Source organism: Accipiter gentilis, chromosome 17 (genome assembly GCF_929443795.1).
Source record: "Accipiter gentilis chromosome 17, bAccGen1.1, whole genome shotgun sequence".
Classification (NCBI taxonomy): Eukaryota; Metazoa; Chordata; class Aves; order Accipitriformes; family Accipitridae; genus Astur; species Astur gentilis.
The window spans coordinates 30,719,697-30,739,325 of record NC_064896.1 but is presented as its reverse complement, the minus strand read 5'-3'; the positions used below and the strand labels follow the sequence as shown (position 1 = coordinate 30,739,325).

The 19,629-nt window shown below is 57.8% G+C and overlaps 1 protein-coding gene across 10 annotated transcripts in view; it reads right to left on the bottom strand.

The window, feature by feature from the left end:
* CTNND1 (catenin delta 1) overlaps positions 1 to 19,629 on the bottom strand; it is a 32,463-nt gene that overhangs the window by 11,264 nt on the left and 1,570 nt on the right. For 7 of the 10 annotated variants that reach the window (XM_049820177.1, XM_049820178.1, XM_049820176.1 and 4 more), the window contains exons 2-6: positions 5,562 to 5,680; positions 4,422 to 4,741; positions 3,201 to 3,272; positions 2,755 to 2,913; positions 2,005 to 2,537 (exon numbers count right to left, since the gene is read on the bottom strand). In XM_049820177.1, the coding sequence (XP_049676134.1) occupies positions 2,005 to 2,537; positions 2,755 to 2,913; positions 3,201 to 3,272; positions 4,422 to 4,616 (959 nt within the window). In that variant the 5' untranslated portion in view covers positions 4,617 to 4,741; positions 5,562 to 5,680. Of the gene's footprint in view, positions 1 to 2,004; positions 2,538 to 2,754; positions 2,914 to 3,200; positions 3,273 to 4,421; positions 4,742 to 5,395; positions 5,445 to 5,561; positions 5,681 to 19,629 lie in introns of all 10 variants that reach the window. The other 3 variants (XM_049820174.1, XM_049820182.1, XM_049820181.1) reach the window with 2 other exon arrangements.

Below are 19,629 nucleotides of genomic sequence, written 5' to 3'. Positions count from 1 at the left end.
CCCCTGCTCAAGACAGGCATCTGAGGTGGGGGGATACTGATCTTGCCTGTTCCCATTCCTGCAAGCCAGGTGGCTGAGTACAGATGGTAACTGAGAAGGCAGGGGACAAGCCAAGCTCAACAGCACCTGGATTCCAGATTGCTGTGATCTTTATCCATCTTGCTGGGGAGGGAGAACCTGCTCATAGGCCACACCAACCCACCTTCCATACCCTGCACCATCCCTGCAGGACAAGGTGACATCTCCACCAGGGCTGCTCCTTGGACATGCTTGAAGTAGGACCTTCTCCCTCTGTTGTGACCCAAGTCCCCCAGTCTCCCACTTAGCTGCAGCTCTTGCACCAGTCTCCACACCTGGTTCCTCTAACTCCTGTTCTCCAAGATCTGGAGGGGCAGGAGGAGCATGGACACCATCCAGCCCATCAGAGCAGACTCAGGGTCTCAAAGCCCAAGCAGTTCAGGCCATCTAGGGAGGGCTCCTGCCCCCACATGCTGGGCAGGATGTGAACCCAGGGAAGGTTTGCAAGCCAGAGGTTTCTGCCTTGGCTGGCATTCACTCCCTCTGCAACCCCAGGCTGGAGTGAAGCAGCCACAGGTCAGACATGCCTGCTTAATCCTTTCTGCCCAAGCTGCTCACCATGACAGCCATGTGCTCAGAACTGCCAACACTGGCTTTTCACAGGCTGCTTGAGTCTGTGCAGGCAGCAGGGCCAGCAGCCTTGCCTGCCCTCCTCTAGCCAGCACAAACTTCACAAGGTGAGGCAGGCCAGGGAAATCAATCTGGGTGAACAACCGCCCTGACTGGTTCAGCACAGTAACAGAAACACTTGTGCTGGCACAAGCCAAAAGGACAGACAAAGCTCCTCCTTTAGTCCCTTCAGCAGCCAGGGGCTACCATTGATTTACAGTACATGCCTTGAGACGGGCAATCTCCGGCAGGGGCTGACAACAGCCTCCCTATCCTTGGGTCTTTTCTTCCTGCCTCTGTTTTATGCCCTAGGAGCTTAAGCAGCCTGTGCTCAGCCTTACCCATCTTCCCCCACCCTGGGGCACTCAGGAGATGTACATCCATCCTAGCTTGCTGACACAAGCCCCTCCCCATCTCTGGGACCCAGGCTCAGTCCCTCACTCTCTTCCTACCTCACCACCCCCTGAGCCATCCTGTAGCACCTCCCCAAAATCCTGCGTGACAACCCAGGCAGCAAGCAGAGCAGGCTGAGAGGCTTAAGCAGGCAGCAGCAGTGTTTGTGCAAGAGACACAGCTGGCACAAGACACCAGTCTACAGGAGTCACAGCCTCAGGCATGTAACATCCCAGGATGCCTGGCCACATAAATGGCAGGGGAGTTAAAGGGCCACCAAGACCCTGCTCTGGCTGCCCAAGGGCAGCCACAGCCTGGTGGGGCAGTTGCTCAGCAGTCAGGCTGGAGGAGCTGCAGATCACCCACAGATAAACGAGGGGGAGAAGCTGCAACTGCCGAACAGGTTGAGCAGCTTCTCCCACCCTGCACAAAGACCGGGCCGGGCTGCAGGAATGCTCCCCGGGGCACTCAGGGCTGAGCCTCACTCACCCCAGCCCTGGGCTCAGTGCCGCTCCCCGGGGCCACTCAGCTCAGCCAGAGCATGATCACGGGGCTGCTGCTACTTCTGATGTGGGGCTTTGCCACACAGCCCACAACAGCCATGGTTCCCAGCAGGATAAGCCAGGCTGGGGCAGCGCAGATGAGCCTGCCATCTCACTAGCAAAACGGGTGGCACAGAGAGGGGAGGGCCTGGAGCTACATCCAACCACCCAGTGGAACTCCTCGCTGCAGGAAGACTGGCTCAATTAGCACTGAGTTTTAACCACCAATTAAGCAGACAATTAGAACCGGATGCAAGTTTTCTCCTGCACAAGCCACATGTGACTCAGCTCATGGTATTGTCTCTGCTGTTCTTCCTCCAAAGAGGATGAAGTCAAAGGGACCCCCATAGCATCCCCCACCCTAGTGCCTCCTGCCACATACCTGAGCCGTCGCCGAGGATCAGACGGGGTCCCTGCCCGCCTGGCTGTGCTGTAGTCCGACATAAGCCCGTAGTCCACATCTTCAAAGCCCACACTGCGTTGGTCATCCTCCAGGCCGTACGGCTCAGGGTGGAAATGGTTGAGGTCCATGTTGCTGCCCCCGACACGCACTTGAGGTTGGGGGCCATAGATGTCCTGACGGCTGGGGGCCCGGTAGGTGTCCATGGAGGGGCGGTAACGCTCATCAATGCGGGTGACACGGGACAGGCTGCCATAGCTGTGATCGCTGCCCGGGTAGCCATCCTCATAGGGGCGGCCGTAGCCATCGGGGTAGTGGTAATTTCGAGGAAGGGTGGCTGTGCCTGGCTGGCTCAGGTAGCCACCAGGGCCCCCATTGCCATTCTTGCGGAAGTTCCTGTCCATGGTCTGGACATAGTTGCTGGTGACGGGGGTGGTTTCCAAAGGTAACCCATCAGGCCCCACTGGCACCTGCTGCACTGTCCGGGTGGTCACTGTCTTCACCACTTTCTTCACCTAGAGGAATGGATGCAGGACACACTCTCATGAGTAAATCCACAACATCTCTGCATCCCTAGATTATCCTTCCAGCCTAGCACGTTACTCCAAGCAGATTTCACACTCCGTTTCAGCTCACAGCACAGCAAGCTAGCATACATCACTGCTGTAGCACCCCAGGCAACATGGTCCCTGGCCAGAGCCCTGTCCCTCCATGCTCTCCCCAGGCCTGTACCGTGGTCTCTGTACGCCGGGTTGTCCCATCATCTGATGTCTCCACAGACACAACTGACATGGCCCCTTCTGGGTCCTCCTCCATGGTGTATGTCTCCTCCACGATCTGGCCCGGGTCCTGCATCCTGGGGATCGTGCTGTACAATAGGTGGCTATGGTCCTGAAGGGAGCAAGGGACAGGCAGTCAGCCCCCCCACCGCCAACAGGAGCCTCCCTGGAGTCAGCTAGCCCAGAGATCTCGCCTCTCAGGGAGCCCTGACATCCTCTTGCATGGGAGGGCATATCAACAACCCCACACCCAAAGCTCCTTCAAGCCAGGGAGGCTACATTAGAAACACAAATTCCCCCGTCTCCCAGCTATGGTGGGGACACTGGAGCCTTGCCCCCTGCAGCACACCCCACCAGGCAAGCAGGCTGCCCACAGACAGAGGGCTCAGCTGCCCTCACCTGTGGCCCGTTGAGCTTCAGATCTGGGTATTTCTGCCTTTCCAGGTCAGCATCGCCCAAGAAACGGCCGTTCTGAAAGACACAGCATCACAGCAGGCCTGTTACTAGACTGATCTCCCACTGCTAGGATCCCATATAGCCATCCCCACCTTCCCTGCCAGGCCCCAAGCAGGCCATCTTCTGCATCTGACGGGCACCCAATGCACACCCCATGTGTCACTCCCAGGAGAGCAACACACTCCTTGGGGGTCCGTATGACATGCAGCAAACCACCCCCCATTCCAGCCTGGGAAAGAGTTGGAGGACACACCGTTCAGCCCCACTCCAGACATCCCAGCTCTCCCATGGTGTCCACACACTCTTGATGGAATGGCCAAGACCCCTCCCTGCTCCCCAGCACAGCCCTGGAGACCTTCCACATCTTCTGACACAGGAGCTGCAACTGACACCCCAGAGGCCCCCCAGAACCACCAGGGAACAGTGTGGATGCTCAGTGGCTGACTGCAGAGTGCTACCATTTGACTCTTGTGCTCCTCCCTCTGCCCACCCCTTCCTTCTCCCTGACCCACACATCTCTCCTAGCACCACCACCACCTTTCACAGCCAGAAAGGCACCTGCCTCCTGCACACCACCACACACCAGCCCTCTGAGCACCCCTCTCCAAAACAGAGCCTGGGAAAGTGAGAACAGGAGAGAGACCTCAAGCCAAGACAGACGAAACCACATTTCCAGCCCTGTAGAGAAAAGGGATTTCTCCCAGTCCTGGTTTGGCTGTTTGGGTGATAGAGCGAGACTCCAGGGACTTGCCCATTGTCACACGAGGGAGACACACGCACTCCCCCACAGCTATACACCAACCCCTGCACTTTGGCCACCTTCCAAGAAAGCTGAGTGCGATGGGGAGCAAAGGTGCCCAGGTACTGAATATAGACAGCCTCCAACCTTCACAAAACCAAACCAGAGCCAACCTGGTAGCAAGACCCTCCAGGCTGGCTCCTTCTCCCCAGAAGACTCTGGCTGCCAAAGTAGGTTTGCACATCCCCAGATCACTTTCAGCACCAGCAGTGTTACAAGACCGGCCTAGCCCTGCTCCACCTTACATATCCAAGGAGAGCCAAAGGAAGGGAACCAGGCCCGGGGCTGCCCCCACCGAGGCAGGACTGACACAGACGGGGGCTCTGGGAGCCTCCGCACCCACCTCTGCCAAGGGGGTTTTTTACCTGGTGCCGCCGGGTGAGCGTGCCGTTGGCCAAGCCCGGGCTGGCGTCCTGTGGGGAGACCCGGACTCGTTCCAGCTGGGCTGAGACATGGCGCCGTTCCTCCTCAAGCGCCCGGGTCAACTTCTCGAACTGTGCCTCCTGCTCCTTGACAGAGGCAAGGATGCTGGCGGTCGACTCCACTTCTGAGTCGTCCATGGGTGATGGGTGCCCAGGATGGGCAGGGCAGGGGCGGAGGGCACAGGGAGGCACAAGCGGAGGCGGCTCGGTGTCAATGTGAGGGGAAGAAAACTGACCCAGAAGGGCAGGAGCCCCTCTCTTCACTGCACAAGATTTGGAGGAGGAAAGGAGGAGAGAAGAGGGGTCAGAAGAGACTGATTTCATTAAGACAGATTCTCAGAACAAGAAAAAAAAAATCTTATGGCATTAACACCCATTCCCACCCACCATCAGAGAGCTGGCAAGAGGGTCTCAAGAGCAGCACAGCCCCAGGCATGACTCAGATGCTTCCTTGCCCCAGCATTTAAGCTTGGAGAAGTGGCACTTTGGGGGCAGAAGGTCCTCCCCCATCACACCAAACAGCTGGGGTTCAGCCAGGTTCAGAAGAGCTGCTGCATGCTGAGGTTCTCTCTTCCCACAAGGGCCCCCCTCAGGCTGCAGGAAAACTTCCCTTACAAGGAAAAGCTGCCCTCAGGCAGTAGCAGGAGGGGAGGGCAAGTCCCTGGGGCAGAAGAGGGGACACTCTCCCACAGAATGAGAAGTGACCCACATCCCATTATTTCCTCCAGGGAAGGGCTGAGGTAGAGGGCTGAGTCATTATCTGCTTCCTTCAACCCAGTGTGACAAGAGGTGGGGAGACAGCCCCAGCTCCACAGCTGCTTCCTACCCAGGAAAGGGGATTAAGTGGGACAGGATCCCGCTAAAGGGGGATGAGCCCTTTGACTGCTGCCAAAACTCACCACCCTCCAGGTTCTCACCAGGGCTCTCAAGGCTGCAGCAACCCCAGGAGGTCCTCAGTCCACAGATCTAGGGACAGGCATTGGCTTGGACCCTTCCAACATCCCCTCCCAAAGGAGAACAGTGATCAAGCACACCACAATCAACATATTTTGATAGAGAAAGGCAATATTCTTCCATACAGACCTGTTAGAGGAGGAAGTTCGGGTTTGATTGGCAAAGGCACGGGACAGCCACGTCTAGATGCAGAGAGTCATGGGAGAAATAGCCCAGCCACCACAGTGAGGAAGCAGGAGGGAAGAGAGCTGCAGGGACAGTAGGACAGTAGGTCAAAAAATCACACAAGTAACCTCAAAACAGAGGGCAGGACAGGCCACAGACTGGAGAAACAGGCTCCTCTCTCCCACCCCCTCTTCTCCAAGAGATGGACCAGTGTCTGGAGAGGGCTGGTGGGGTGGCAAATGCAGCACTGTTCCTACAGCAGCCCCCAGCTCCATGGAGACCCCAGCATCTCCAGCTGTTCCCCACTGAGAGGGGAATGGTACAGGCAGAGAGGAGTGGCAAGGGCTCAGCTCTCCGCCCCCCCCTCCCAGCCCAGCCTAGTCCCAGCAAGCCCATCAAAGGTTTTCCCAAACCCGTACTGTCATGGCAGGCATGTGGGGACTCGTTCAAGCCAAGCAGCAGCACAGAAACTGCTTTCCCACGGTCTCCAGCATCAGCTCTGCCCACTCCCCCACTACCACCGCCCTGGTGTGGCTGTAACAGCAACCTGGGACTGACAGCATGGGCAGCATCATCCCTCCACAGAGCCCTGTCCCATTCACCTCCCCCAGACAGCCCCACGCTCCCTGGCAGCCCTACCCCTCCAGTCCTGGCCTGCAGCAGATGCTTGTTCAGAGAAGCTCAGAGCAGGGCTTTTTGTTTGTTTTTTTTTTTAATTAATTTCCCACACTATCTCAAGTGTATCCAGATCAAATGCTTCCTGAAATGCCTCCCCCACTCCCAAGTCCACTCCTCCCTGTGACTCTGTCCCCCCAAAGCTTCCCTTGGACACAGGCAGCCCTGGTGCTTATCAGACACTGTGGCACCAAGACTGACCCAGCGAAGTAGGGTGGATTTTTTCCAAGTACTTTGGAAGCCACCTGCAGCACATTTAACATCTGGTCACCACCACCCTGTAATCTGTGTTCATCAATAAAAAAATCCAGTTCTTCTACTCATGCCCATGTGGTGCCCAGCAAGAGATGAAGCCATGGCACACACACACTCGCTCCAGCTCTCAGCACCCTACCCCAGCCCAACATGGGCCAGGATGCTTGATGGCCAGTCCACACCACAGGAGGAACACAGCCCACCACTCTTGGCTCAGGAGTCCAAGCAAGCTTTCAGAGGCTCCCAGACATGACTCCTGGCTCATGTATGCAGCTTTCTACTCCTCCCACCTTGCAACAGGTATGCCCTAAGGCTTTTTTTCAAATAGACCGACTCCCCAAGCCTTGTATGGAAATACAGGAACAGCTCTGACCCTTGCTGCTCTGAGGTCCCACCTGCCCCACAGATTTGCAACAGAGATCCTCTGAAGGAGAGACCTGGTGCCTTCCAGAGTGGTGCTGACACATTCCAACTCTCACCCTCGAGTCAAACAATCCCCATCTTTGGTGGGCACCCACCCACTTCAAGCAGGGACACAGATCCTCCACCTTCTGTGACTCACTGAAGGCCACTGTCAGTCCACACTGACATGGAGCAGGTTTGCAGGGCCCAGCTCCAGAGTCCTACTGCAGGGAGGCAGCTGCTGCAGCCAGCCAGGTGCTGGGGAAAAGCAGCCTGCACCACTGACCTAGGACCTCTCCCCCAAGAAAGGAGGCACTTCTCTTTGCCACATCCCAGGCCTCTCCAGCAGGTCAGAGGATGGTCCTACCACTCAGATACCCTACACCACCGGAGCATCCAAAACCCCAGCCAGAAGCCCCACTGGCTTGTCACAATTTGTTTCTAAAGCAGTATTTCACTAAGTCCTTTTAAAGAGAGGAACAGCCACCCTACAGAGAAGGGATCCTCCATGACATGGCCTTGCCCAAGTAGCTGTGCTGCTGTGTAACAGCTCCCCAGCCTGCCCTTGACTACTTCTACACAGAAGAAGCAGGCTTTTGGAGTGCGCAAGGATGGAGTCAACATGCTGCCTTCAAGGAGACCCCGCTCTTGTGAACTGGCTCACTTGCTTGCAAGCAGCCTCAGTTCCGAGCAGCAAACACAGACCAGCAGGGTTACATAGAGGAGAGACAGCAACCCCAGCAGATTCCTCCAGCCCTACGTGGCTGCCAGGCAGGCCCCGCACAGCCGGCAACGCCTCACCAGCCCTGGGTCCCCACCTCTGCACATCCCCTGGGAATGCTGCCCAGAGAACATGGAAGCTAACAATGAAACTTGCAGGGCCTTCAAGGGCCTCAGATAAGGGGCCAGAGCAGCTGTGAGGCTGTTTCCTTCCCGTCCCTTCCACAGGGAGTAAACACAACAGCAGGGGGAAGGAACAGGACAGATCCCTCACCCACCAGCTCTCCTTGTCCCCTTGCACTCACAAATGCCCCTCCAGCCCATGAAGGAGGTGGGGGGGACGGGACACGACAGCCCCTCCCCCTTCCCTTTTGAGCCACCAGGTCAAAGCAGAAAGCCTCAGGGAGGAAGCTGCCAAGGGGCTTTCAGGGAGCCCATCACACAAGGGCAGCTGGAGGAGGGGCTGAGCTGCGGTCCCAGCCTGGTTGGAGCCCACAGCTCTGCAGACCCATTGACAGTGACCAGCTGATGTTCAGGAGTAGCCAGGCAAGGGTCTCGCCACAGGATCAGGTGATGTTAAACAGTGGCATAGTGACTCTTGAGCATCTGGAGCCTGATCTGCATGCATGGTTGTCACTCCTGCCCTGAACAGCAGGCATGGCTCCATCATGGGCAAGAGGTGCCAGCAGAACAGGGTACCCGCTGCCTGAGTGCACTATCCCAGCTCTCCTCCTGGGGCCTTCACCATTAGGACACACCACCTCCCTCTGCTCTCATTCCAGCCATCTAGTCTTCATCGATCCAGGATTAAAGACATAATTACCAAGAGGCAGTGCCAGGTCCAGAGAGGTTAGCAAGCACTGTCCCCAGCTCTCCCCACAGACACATGCTAGCATCATCCCAGGTTGGAGCACAGCCCTTCCCAGCCAGCACAGCTGGCTAACACACAAACCCCAAACAGCCACTCAGCCTTATGCTGCCCCAGCTGTGGAGAATCTGCCCCAGATCCCTCCCACCATGGCTCACACACCAGCATTCCAGGGACAGGGGCTTCCTGGGCACTGCACAGCACCTCACCACCTCCTGATGTCAGCTCAGGGTGCCAATCACCTTCAAAGCAAGACAGGGAGGGGAGGGGAAGATGAGACTCAGCTCAACAGCCTGATCACACCAGCCAGCAAGCTGCTTGTGACAGCTCAAAGCCAAGTACGCAGGATCCCACAGGGGTGAAATTCCAGGGATCTCTTTGTGCCCATTCCCCCCCTCCTCCCCAGCCTCTGAAGATACAACTACAGAGCATTTTTCCAAAGCCAGACCCTGACCATCTTTGAGGATAGCTGCATTAAAGCCTTTTCATCATGAGAGGCACTTGCTGACACACCCGTTACTTAAAAAACCCAGCAAGCCAAAAATATTTCAGCTGGCTCAGTACAGGGCAACACAAAAAGTCTAAAGACAAAATACACCCTAGAGCAACTTCTGCCCCAGGGCAAAAGAACCAGAGCACTTCCCCTGTGGCTATCAGTAAGAGGGGACCCTCAGGGACCAAGGCAGCTTCATAGAAAGCTTTACATCCCAATCCCTCTGGCCTTATCTCTCAACTTCCTAGTACCAGCACATTCCTGTGCAGCTGCACCCAGAGGTCCTGAAGCCAGAGCAGGTCCACCAGAGAGACATCCAACATGCAGTGCCTTCAGAGAAGAGCCTCCTTGCTGACAGGGAGGCATCCACAAGCTAATTTGTATGCACAGAGCTTCCCTTGGCAGGTACCCACCGTAATGTTCCTGGTTGGACTAAAGACATGGTAGTAGCCAAAAGGACACCCTAAACCTTGACCAAGCCCTCCAGAGCTATTCTACTGGGGGCAGCTTTGACATGGCACATTTTTCCAAAACCCCTTGCCCCTGTTTCTCTGCAGGACTGCCTTCCCCCAGAACAAATACTTTGCCTGGAAAAATAATTTCCAGGGCCAAACCACAGCCATATCCACCTAGAGCTCACCTGCACTCTCCTCTGCCAGAGGATGGAGATCAAGCCTGGAAGGGTCCCCACAAGGAGTGCTTTCCTGTCAGCCACAGAAAGATTAACCCCAGGGCCCAGACCGAGCCAGCAGATGGGGAATTGTGCACCACAGGCCAGGGAGAGTGGACAAGATCTAGCAGATAAGACACAGGCAGGAGGCTTGACAGGCAGCACCAGCAGCAGTGCAGGGGATCTCGAACACACAGCCCTCTTCTTGGGTCTTTCCAAGGACCTGCTCCAGCCCCCTGCTCTGCACCCCGAGACCCCAGAGAGCTACCACCCAATGGTCCTGGGTTCCCTGAAGCTAAGGCCACTCCCTCAGCATGGAGGATTTTGGGCAAAGTTCAGCCCAAGCACCTACAAAGCCAGAAACCACCTCCACCACATCAGCCCTGCCCAGCTCCCTGCTAAGCAACACACCAGGCACTCACTCCCAACAGCTCTCTGCCACCAGGGAGGGGGGGACAGAGTCACATCAGCTCTGACTGCCAAGTCCCAGCCCTCCCTGCAGCTTTACTGCTTGTGTCCCCCAGTCACTTCTTAAGCAAGCGGCAAGGTTTGTCACCACAGCTGGACACCCCTCGCAGCCCCCCTCGCTGCTGTGAGGCATGAGTAAAGCAGCCCTTCACCTCCAGCTCGTCACCACAAGCCATGATCAGAGCCAGGAAGGACACAGCCCCTCACCCAGGCTGGCTGAGCGCCTACAGGGACACCAACAGGTCCAGGCTCCCAGGCCAGACCCACCTGCCAGACTGATAAGGGATGCACTGCCTGAGGAACTCACTCCTGCTCCAACACAGTCCCCAGCACCAACTATACAAGAAAGCCAACAACATCGCTCAAATAATTTGCTTTGCCCTATCAATTTGAGGGACTCTGAGGAGAGCCAGCTGGCTGCCTGCCCTTCAAAAGCAAACATCAACAGCTCTCAGCACCAGACAACCCCCCCCCATCATCAAGAGAGGAACCAACACATTCTCCTGGTTCCAGTTGCCTATCATAATGCACTCAGGAAAAACAGACTCCATCAATAATTCAAGACTGCAATTGTCCAAGCACTTGCAGTGCATTACACTTGCTTGCTCTGCACAGGTTCACAGCCTTGCTAATTCACCACAGGCTTCTGGTCAGTCTCAATTAGCTAAAAAATAAATGAGCCAGCATCTCTGGCATCTTTCTACCCCCCCTGAGCACAGGGTCCAGTCTTACACATCAGTCCTTAGACCTCAGCCTGCCCAAGGCAGCAGGCACTAACAATAGCCAACGCACAGCAAACCAGCAAGGTACTGGGCAGAGACCCCACGGGCCCAAGCTCATCCCCATCTTGTCTGCTTCTGCATTCAGTTCAGGAGAACACAACAGCCCTCAGGCCACTGGGGAAGCAGGACAGTTGATGGTGGGCAGTAGCTCCCACATCCCTGTGTGGGTGATGGGAAGTTTTGGCACAGCTGTTTCTCTCCCACCACCCTAGAGGCAGGAACATGCCCACACCCCAAGCTGCCAGCTCCCACTGCACCAGGGAGGGACCCACCTGCCTGGGCAGATGCGTCCTCGCTTCCAGGTTGTGCAAGCCACCTTGCCCACACTTCCCAGCCTGCTCTGCCCAAGCCCTGCCAGACCCCACTCTAGGGGAGAGGCTCTCCCATCTCCTGCAGAGGGTTTCCGCTGCCTTATCAGCCCCCAGCCCCGCTGCAAAGAGCTCTCCCCCGAAGCAGGTTACAGAGCACAGGCACAACAGACTTTGGATGGGCAGGTGGGTGCCCAGCTGGTCCTCCCTGAGCAGGAAAGAGCTGCTCGCGCAGGCAGGTCAGACACCACCTTAGGGACCTACCTGCTCCAGTCCAGCCCCACCTTCCCCAGGGGAGCCATGCCCAAGGTGCCCAGCCCCACCAAGAGCCAGGCAGGTGAACCACCAAGAGCAGCCACCTCGGGCAGCAGCGGGAAGGTTGCCACTCGCCTCCACCCGTCGTGCCCAACTGGTTGGACCAGCAGCAGGATCCCTGGTCTACCTCGCCTGCCGCCCCCAGCAGCAGGGACAAAGGCCACGTAGCTCCATTGGGAAAGCCTCCCTCCAGAAAGGGGAGTTACCTGTGGAGACGCAAGCAGGGACGCGGCACCACACCTTATAAGGGAGCGGGCCCGCAGCCAGCAGAGGACGATAAGGAGAGAGAGATAAGGGGCAGGGTGGGGCCGCACTGCCGGCCGGAGGGGAGGAAGCAGGCGTGTGTCCTTCCCCCCCCCAGCAAGGGCAGGGGGCTCAAGAATGCAGAACAGCAGACGGGTCTGGACACAGCTGGGGGTTGTGAAATACGGTGAGCAATCCCCTGGGGAAGGGGCCTGGCCCTGGCCTGGCTGAGGTCACCGGATCGGTGCTGTTTGCCACCCTGGTGGGATGAAGGGAGAGAGGCAGCCGAGTGGGGCCAGCAGGAGAAAGGAGCAGTGTGGGGGTCAGCCACAGAGAGCAAGGCTTGTTCTGCTGGTATGCCAGCAATCCGGCTGCAGGGCAGCTGTCCCCCCGGGCATGCAAGGGGGACCACTGGCCCCTCTCCTGAGCACAGCTGGGACAGCACAGGAGGAGTTCCTTCCCTCCAGGCAGGCCAGGAGAGCTGCCGACCCTCTACACCGGCCACAGAAGCACTGGCTGCTCTGCTGGCTGGAGGGAGCAGCCAGCACCACAGCAAGTGGAAAGGAGACCAAGCTTCCCTCAGCGCTTTCAGAGAGCGGAGGACAAGCATCCCTCCCAGCAGGAAGGCAGCCAAGTCGCTGGACTCCAGGCAGAGACACCGTCCACCCACAATCCCCAAGTGGGACGGCCACAGAGCTGGAGCCTTCTTGCCAGCAACATCCTCCTGCATCCAGCTGCCCTAGGATGCCCCAACAGCCCCGCTCCTGCTGGAGGGAGCTACATGTGTCCGTCCGCAAGGCAAGGGTCCCTGTCACCCCTCCGCACCAAGTAAGGGCCAACCCCACAGTTCACACCCTCAGCCCCCGGGCCCAGGAGATTCACATGTTGGGAGCCCTTCAGCAGCACAAAGGCAGCTCTCTCTTCTCTGTGGGAATTTGCAGCTGAACGCTCGGCAGGGACAAAGGGATTTCACAGGCACATCCCTAGCCGGCCGGCCTCCCTCCCCCCGGCGTTCCCGCTTCCTGTCACAGTAGCACCAGACCTCAGGGGCGCAGCAGCAAACAAACACCCAGAGCCAGATTCTGGGAACCGGGCCAGAGCATTCTCGGGGCAGGCCGCGCTCCGGCAGCCAGCAGGCTCCTGCTTCACCCAGGCGGCTCCTGGGCCCCGCTGGGAGGGGGGGGGGGGGGGGGGGGGGAGAAGGGAGCAGCCCCCCAGCTCTGCCACCCTGAGGAGCAGCAGGTGAGCCGCAGGATAGCAAGGCAGCTCCCCTGCTCCTTGCTGCACCCAAGGAACAGCAGCCACCCTGATGGGGACATGAGATGTCCCCGTGCCTGCAGGGCTCGGCTGGAGCCCTGGCATTGTGCTGAAGGTCAGGGCTGCCCCTCGGCTCCAGCCACGCCAGCGTCCCTGCCCTTCACCCGTCTCTCCCCCCACCCACTACCAGGCTGAACTCTCCCATTCAGCTGCCCCTCTCCCACAGCGAAAACAAACACCAGCACAGCTCTGCAGAGATAAGGGCTGTGCTAGCAGGGCCCAGGGAGCAAAGTCCCCCTCAATTAAATCCGAGGCTGCAGCACCAGAGGAGCTGCCTCCCCCCGCCACCCCAAGCCCAAGCAGAGGGATAAGGGCATGGCAGATGGGGTGAAGCTGCTCCAGCACCCTGGCCCAGGGGCAGATTTAGCTCTTCAAGGGCTCACATCTGCTGCTGGCTGCCCCCAAGCAGAAGGGCCACAGCCCAGTGGCCAGCATTCCCAGTAAGGGCAGCCTCCCTCCATCAGGCCACGGGCATAAGCGTGCACAGCTAGCTGCCACCCTGAACAGCCCCTGCCAGCAGAGCCTGGGATGCAGAGCAGCAAGACGACTCAGTGCCAGCCCACCACCCAGACACATGGATTTGGGCCCCCTTCGCCAGCACAGAGCCCTCACCACAGCCCCACAGCCCCCTTCCCAGGGAAGCCACTTGAGATCACTTCCTCTCCCGACACCTGGGCCCAGCCCCAACTCGCCTGCAGTTACTCTGCTCTGACCAGTGCACAGAGGCACAAGGAACTGGAAGTATAGTGGGAATCACACCACCAGCAGTATGGGAACCGCAACGCTGGGCTCATCTGGAGAATGGGGAGAGCACCCACCCAGGAGGCCAGCCTGCGTTATCCACCCTCCCCACAAGGAGCGTTCAAGTCACCAAGGAACCACAACCGGGAATATGGAGAAGGGCATGAGCCCAGGGCCGCCCATCCATACCAGCAACCCCACACAGGGTCTCCTTGCCTCCACTCCCCCCCAGTCCATGGGAGACCAGGGCACCCCAGAGGCAGACAGGGTGCCTTCCCTCTACCAGACAAGCCACACACCCCTCCCCAGGCTGAGCAAACAGGCAGGCAGCAAAGTACTGTTCAGTGCAGGAGCGGCAAGGAGGGAATTGCCAAGATTAAGCTAAACTGCCCTTGCAGCGGCTGCCTGAGTGAGCCGCCCAGAAGAAGCCGGACCCCCCCTGCCCACCCCTCACCCTGGCCACCCCAGACTCCCCAAGCAGGTAGGGCAGCCAGCAGGCTGAGTCACAGCACGAATCACCCAGGGGCCAGGCTGAAAATCCCAGCTCCATTCAGCATGACCTCATCAGGTGCCCTGCTCTCTAATTGCATGTGTGTGTCTGCACTCGGAGACAACTTCGAGGGCCCTGCCAAGAGGAGTAATGAATGGGTGAAGGAAAGCCACCAGGGAAGCATCAGGAAGAGCCATGGACTGAATCACGGCTGGGGGTAGGGAAGGGGGCTGCTGCCCTGCCAATGGGCTGTGGCAAGGTGATGGCAAGTCCCCCACAGTGCTCCAAGTACCCTTAGTGCCCATGGCTGGGCAAGGTGTACAGACAGGCTGCCATGAGCCAGCGCTCAAACACAGCAGCAAGGGACAAACAAGGCAGCAGGCCAGGCCATGCTCAGAGAGGAGGCAGGACTTCAACCCACCCCAAAACCCTGCCCAAATTGTTTGCTGGTGCCAGATCTGTTTGCCAGTGCTCCCCCAACGTGCTTGCTGAGAAGCGCTTCCCAGGTTCCTGCGCGAGCCGAAGGGAAGGAAACCTGCGTTTCCTGGTCAGACGGGACATGACATCGTGACTTCCCTTTCCTGTAAGCTTCTAAACACCACGTCCTGCCAAGGGCCACTCCCCACCAACCCCGGCCCGCATGCAGATGCCCTGGAACCAGGCTGGGAATACGAGGCACAGCCACCACCAGCCCAGCCATGCCAGCCAGGAGGCTAGCATGGTCCACCCAGGAGACCAGACACCCGGCCAGCTTGCTGGAAGCATCCTGCCTCTGAGGAAGTCATACGAGGGCTCCTTGTCCATGGTGGTATTGCATTTCTGTCCAGGGCTGGGAGTATCCTACAAGCAGAGGGTGGAAGATGCTGTTTTCCAACCCCATGAGGACATGGCTGTGCCCACTGCACCCTAGAGATGGACTTGTTATCTGCAGACCTGAGGAGGCACTAACACCATCACTCCAGCACAACAGATGCTCGCTAAGACCACAAGTGAGCACACACTGCCGCTCACCAGCCTTCCCTCACACACCTCATCTGCTTGTCTGCACAACTCCACCAGCCAGCAGGCACACAAACAGAGCCACCCAATACTTTGTGGTGTTCCCAAGTCTCCCGGAGGTAGGATGGGGACATCCCTGGGAAGCCGAACCACGAGCCCCCCTCATGGCATAAGACTGCTGCTGCAGCTTTGTTCCCTGGGCCTATGCACCCGCCCTGCCCAGAGCAGCTCCTCTCGCTATCAAAGGAAGGAGAATAGAGAAGTGAAGTGGTTTTCCACCCAAGCCAGCTGCTGGAGACAGACACTGGGCAGAGATCAAGGGAGAGCAGGTTTCTCCATTTGCCACACCAGTGTGCTCTGGAGGAGAGCTGCAGGGCCCTGGGTGCTCCCTCCTGCAGGTAAAAGTAGAGGGGGAGGCAGGAGAAGCAGAGAGGAAGGAGGGCTACAAAGCCAGCCTGGAACAGGCACCCTCCCCACATCAGAGAGGATTTCTCCCAGAAGCACCCCCAGGCTGGCTGTCCCCCTCCTCCCCCAAGAGACCCCAGTTAGCAGGAGGCAGGATGACATCTCTCTCCCCCCAGAGCGAGTCAGCCTGCCCGCAGCCAGAGCCAGGCATGGCAAGCAGCACTGCGTGCAGCAACACGCTCCCAAGAATGTGTTACTCCACTGGGCAAGGGGCCTGCCAGCAGCATGCAAACACGACTGGTGACCCACCCTTCCAGGTCGGAAAAACTCGTCTTTGCAGTTCGACACACTCCCTCCCACCCACTGCAGCTACCCACATGCACAAGCTGCCCAGCACCACCATCTCCCCTTTCCTACTGGGCCAGGAGAGGAGCTGGGAGCACCAGTCGGGAAGCAGCCAAGGGGTCTGGGACCTCTTCTCAGAAGACCAGACCGAGCACCACACAAGACAGAGGCGAGAGGAAAACACGTCAGCTGAGGACAGCAAGATGGCTTCCTCCTCCTGGCCAGGGTGGGAAGCGGTTCTCCAAATCATCTACTCTGAGGCTATCCAACTCCCACACCGGTCCATCTGGCTACCAGGAGGCAGCCTACCCCCTCGCCCCAAGTTACCACTCTCCTACCCAGGAGGTGCTTCTGCAACTGCAAAAGCTGTATGAAATGAGAGGAGAGCAACTCAAGGAGGTGCTTCTGCAGTTGCAAAAGCCTCATGAGGCGAGAAGGGAGAGCAACTCCTCTTGCTGCCTGCTCCCCCCCATGTCCTGGCTGCTTTCCACCCCCGCATGGCACAAGCAGCCCTCCTCTGCACTGCCAGCTCTCAAGGAAGCAGCAGAGGCAGGTAAGGCTCAAGCTGCTTCCAGGTTTCTTGCACTCAGGAGGGGCCAGCAGCAGGAAGCCGATGAACTTTGAGCAGCATTTGCTGTAATTGGGGCCAACGCCCAGAGGAACAGGAGCAGTCAGGGCTGGGATGGAGGCACAACAACAGCTCCAGCCCTCACCCATGTGAACCCAGCATGCTGCTGCCACCAAAGCCAGCCCACCCAGGGCCAAGCCAGAAAGGGATGCCCTCATACCAACCCTGGAGCTGCAGATGTTTAAAAAGCGCTCCCAGGACTGCACCACCACCCCAGCCAGGCTATAGGAGAGTTGTTCCCAGGGCTCACCTCCCTACCCCGACTTGCCCAGACCCCTCCCTGCTTCTGTTGGAAAGCCAGTCACTCCTGGCCTGGTCGAGCACCCCACGAAGAGTTTTTCCCAAGCATTGCAGCCAGCTGGGATGCCTGTATGCCTACCGACACCCCAGCAGCACCTCTACAGCCTCAGAGCCACCCCCACCTTCTGCCACACCAAAAAGCCAGGGCTATGGTTTCACAAAAGAAATCCTGCTCTTTCATCAGCACAAACATCTGGGCAATTAACTGTTAAAATTAAAGGTATGGGTGAAGTGCTCAGCCTGGATCAGGTGCCCAGGCCCACACTGGCACAAGCATTTTCACAGTAAGAGCTCTGCAGCGCAGTCACTGTGGACCTGCAGCACAAGGGTAGGGACACAGGGACAAGCCCCCAGGCATCCACTGCTCCTCTGTCACTGCGGGTGAAGCTCACCGTCCTGGAGGCAGAGGAAGCTGGCATGGAGGCTGCCTGCAGGGCAGCCGAGACTGTTCATTCCCACCTCAGTCCAAGGCCTGCGCACCCCAGACATTCCACTGCCAACCTCCAACTTACAGCTGCTTGCTGCTCTGGGCTGGACAAAGCGGATGAAAGCAAAGGTGACAGGCACCCTGGTTAAGTGTTCACCCATCCTGGCACCATACCTCACAGCTTGTGCTCCTTAGTCACCGGTTTGTCCCCACACCCAGCAGCCACCGCATCTCACCCCTCCACGCTGCGCAGTTTTCATATGGGCCACAATGAGGAAGCCGTATCCCTCGTGGGGAAAACTCCCACTTCCTCCGCAGGGAAACGGGGACAGGGAGCAGTACTACAGGAGGATCACACAGCACCCACTGCCACCCCAAAGCCCACTCAAAAGGCTGACATCACAGGGGAACATGACAGCAAATTAATCCACAGGTCAGCCTCTGTATGCAGCAGCCACTGAACAGGGCAAGCTTGGGGACAGGCACGCCTGTGCTGAACCAGCAGCAGGCAACACAACACCAGCAGCCTTCCTGGGTGGGAAGGAAGGCAGATTAGCAACAAGCACAAGACAGGCAGGAGCCAGACAGACTCATCAGCCTGCTTCTGGGAGTTTCCAGTATAAGAACTGGCTCCAAGAAACAGTTTCCCCCCCCCACCAAACAGCCTCCACAGTTGGTAAGAAGCAAAGAGAAGGTTGTGGCCATCTCAGGGAACTCAAGGACTTTGGTTCAGAGCCCATAAATCCAGCCCCTTTCCAACAGCCTCACGCCGAGACACATTCCTGCACTCCGTGCCAGAGGACAACCTCCTCTGCCGGCCAAGCCCTGTGTCACACACAGAGGAGCCGCCTGAATCACCCAACAGGTTTGGGTTTTGTCACTGCATCCAGGCAACACCTGTTTCCTTTTATGGACCCAAACCAGCTCCACAGTTCTGCTTCTCACTGTCAGCAAGGCAGGGATGAGGGAAAACAACCACACTGCAGAGACCTGGATTTTTAGAGCCAGGAGGAGAGCTCTGTACCGCCCTGGAGACAGTACCACCACAGTCTTGGGAAAGGGCTCCATCCTTGCCAACAGTAAATTAAGAGACAGTTACAAGGGGTTCTTGGGAAGAGAAACCAAGAGATTTAACCAGCGCTCTCCCCTAAGGTCACAGACACTGGTAAGCTATTTTGAGAAGCCAACAGCCTTCCAGGCATAGTCCAAGCTATGCTATTATTTTCTGGATGTCCTAAAGCCACTGCTAGTGTAGATACAATGGACCAAGGTCTTATCTCCATGCCAGAGGCTGGAGGAGGGAAGAGATGAGAGGCAATCCAGGGACAGAGACACTGGCTACATGGTCTGGGCTGGACCATTCATCTGACTCCCAGCCCATCTTTAGGGAAGGGATAGCCTCAAGGGTTCCTCAACCACAAAGATTGGGGCCTGACCTCCGAGTCGGAAGGGAGGAGGCTCACCCCTCTGCGGCAGCCCAGCACACTCCACTAAGCAAGTGCTTTCATCCTCCCACCCCTTCCAGGAAGGCTCCACGCAAGATTCCAGCAAATGCTGCGCATAGTGAAAGACAGTTGTTTGCATGCAACAGAGTCCCAGCCAAGTTCAGTCAAGTAGAAGGAGAAAAGCTTTTTAAAAACTGCTTTTTTCTTTAAAGTGCACAAGTGAACACCGACAGGTAAGAGAACCTGCCTCAAGAAGATGCTGGGAGCAGCACAGGGCTTCCCACGGAGCTGGGGGACTCTGCCTCACTCCTCTGGCAGGAGCCCCAGCAGGCTCTGCAAATCCATCATGCACATGAGCATGTGCTGCGGGCATCAGAGACAGGAGCCTGTGAGTTGCCAGCCAGTCGCTCACCCCCATCTCACCACATCCAGGAGAACTTCTCAGAGGAGAAAGAGCAACGCACAGAAATAGAAGCTTCAAACACAAGCTGCGACCACTGACTACAGGATTCCCAGCAGGCCTAGGTCCTGGAAGTGCTGCACTTTCCCTGTCCCTGCAAAGCCGAGGACAAGCCTGTTCTCAATTCCACACCAAGAACTGGGCAGCAGAGTCCAAAAGCATCCGCACAGCACAGGGGGGACATCAGGCGGAGCTGCAGGCAGCTGTAGTTAGATACCACCACAACACTCCACACACCCAGGCAGTCCCACACATGCCCAATCCTCCCCACCCAGC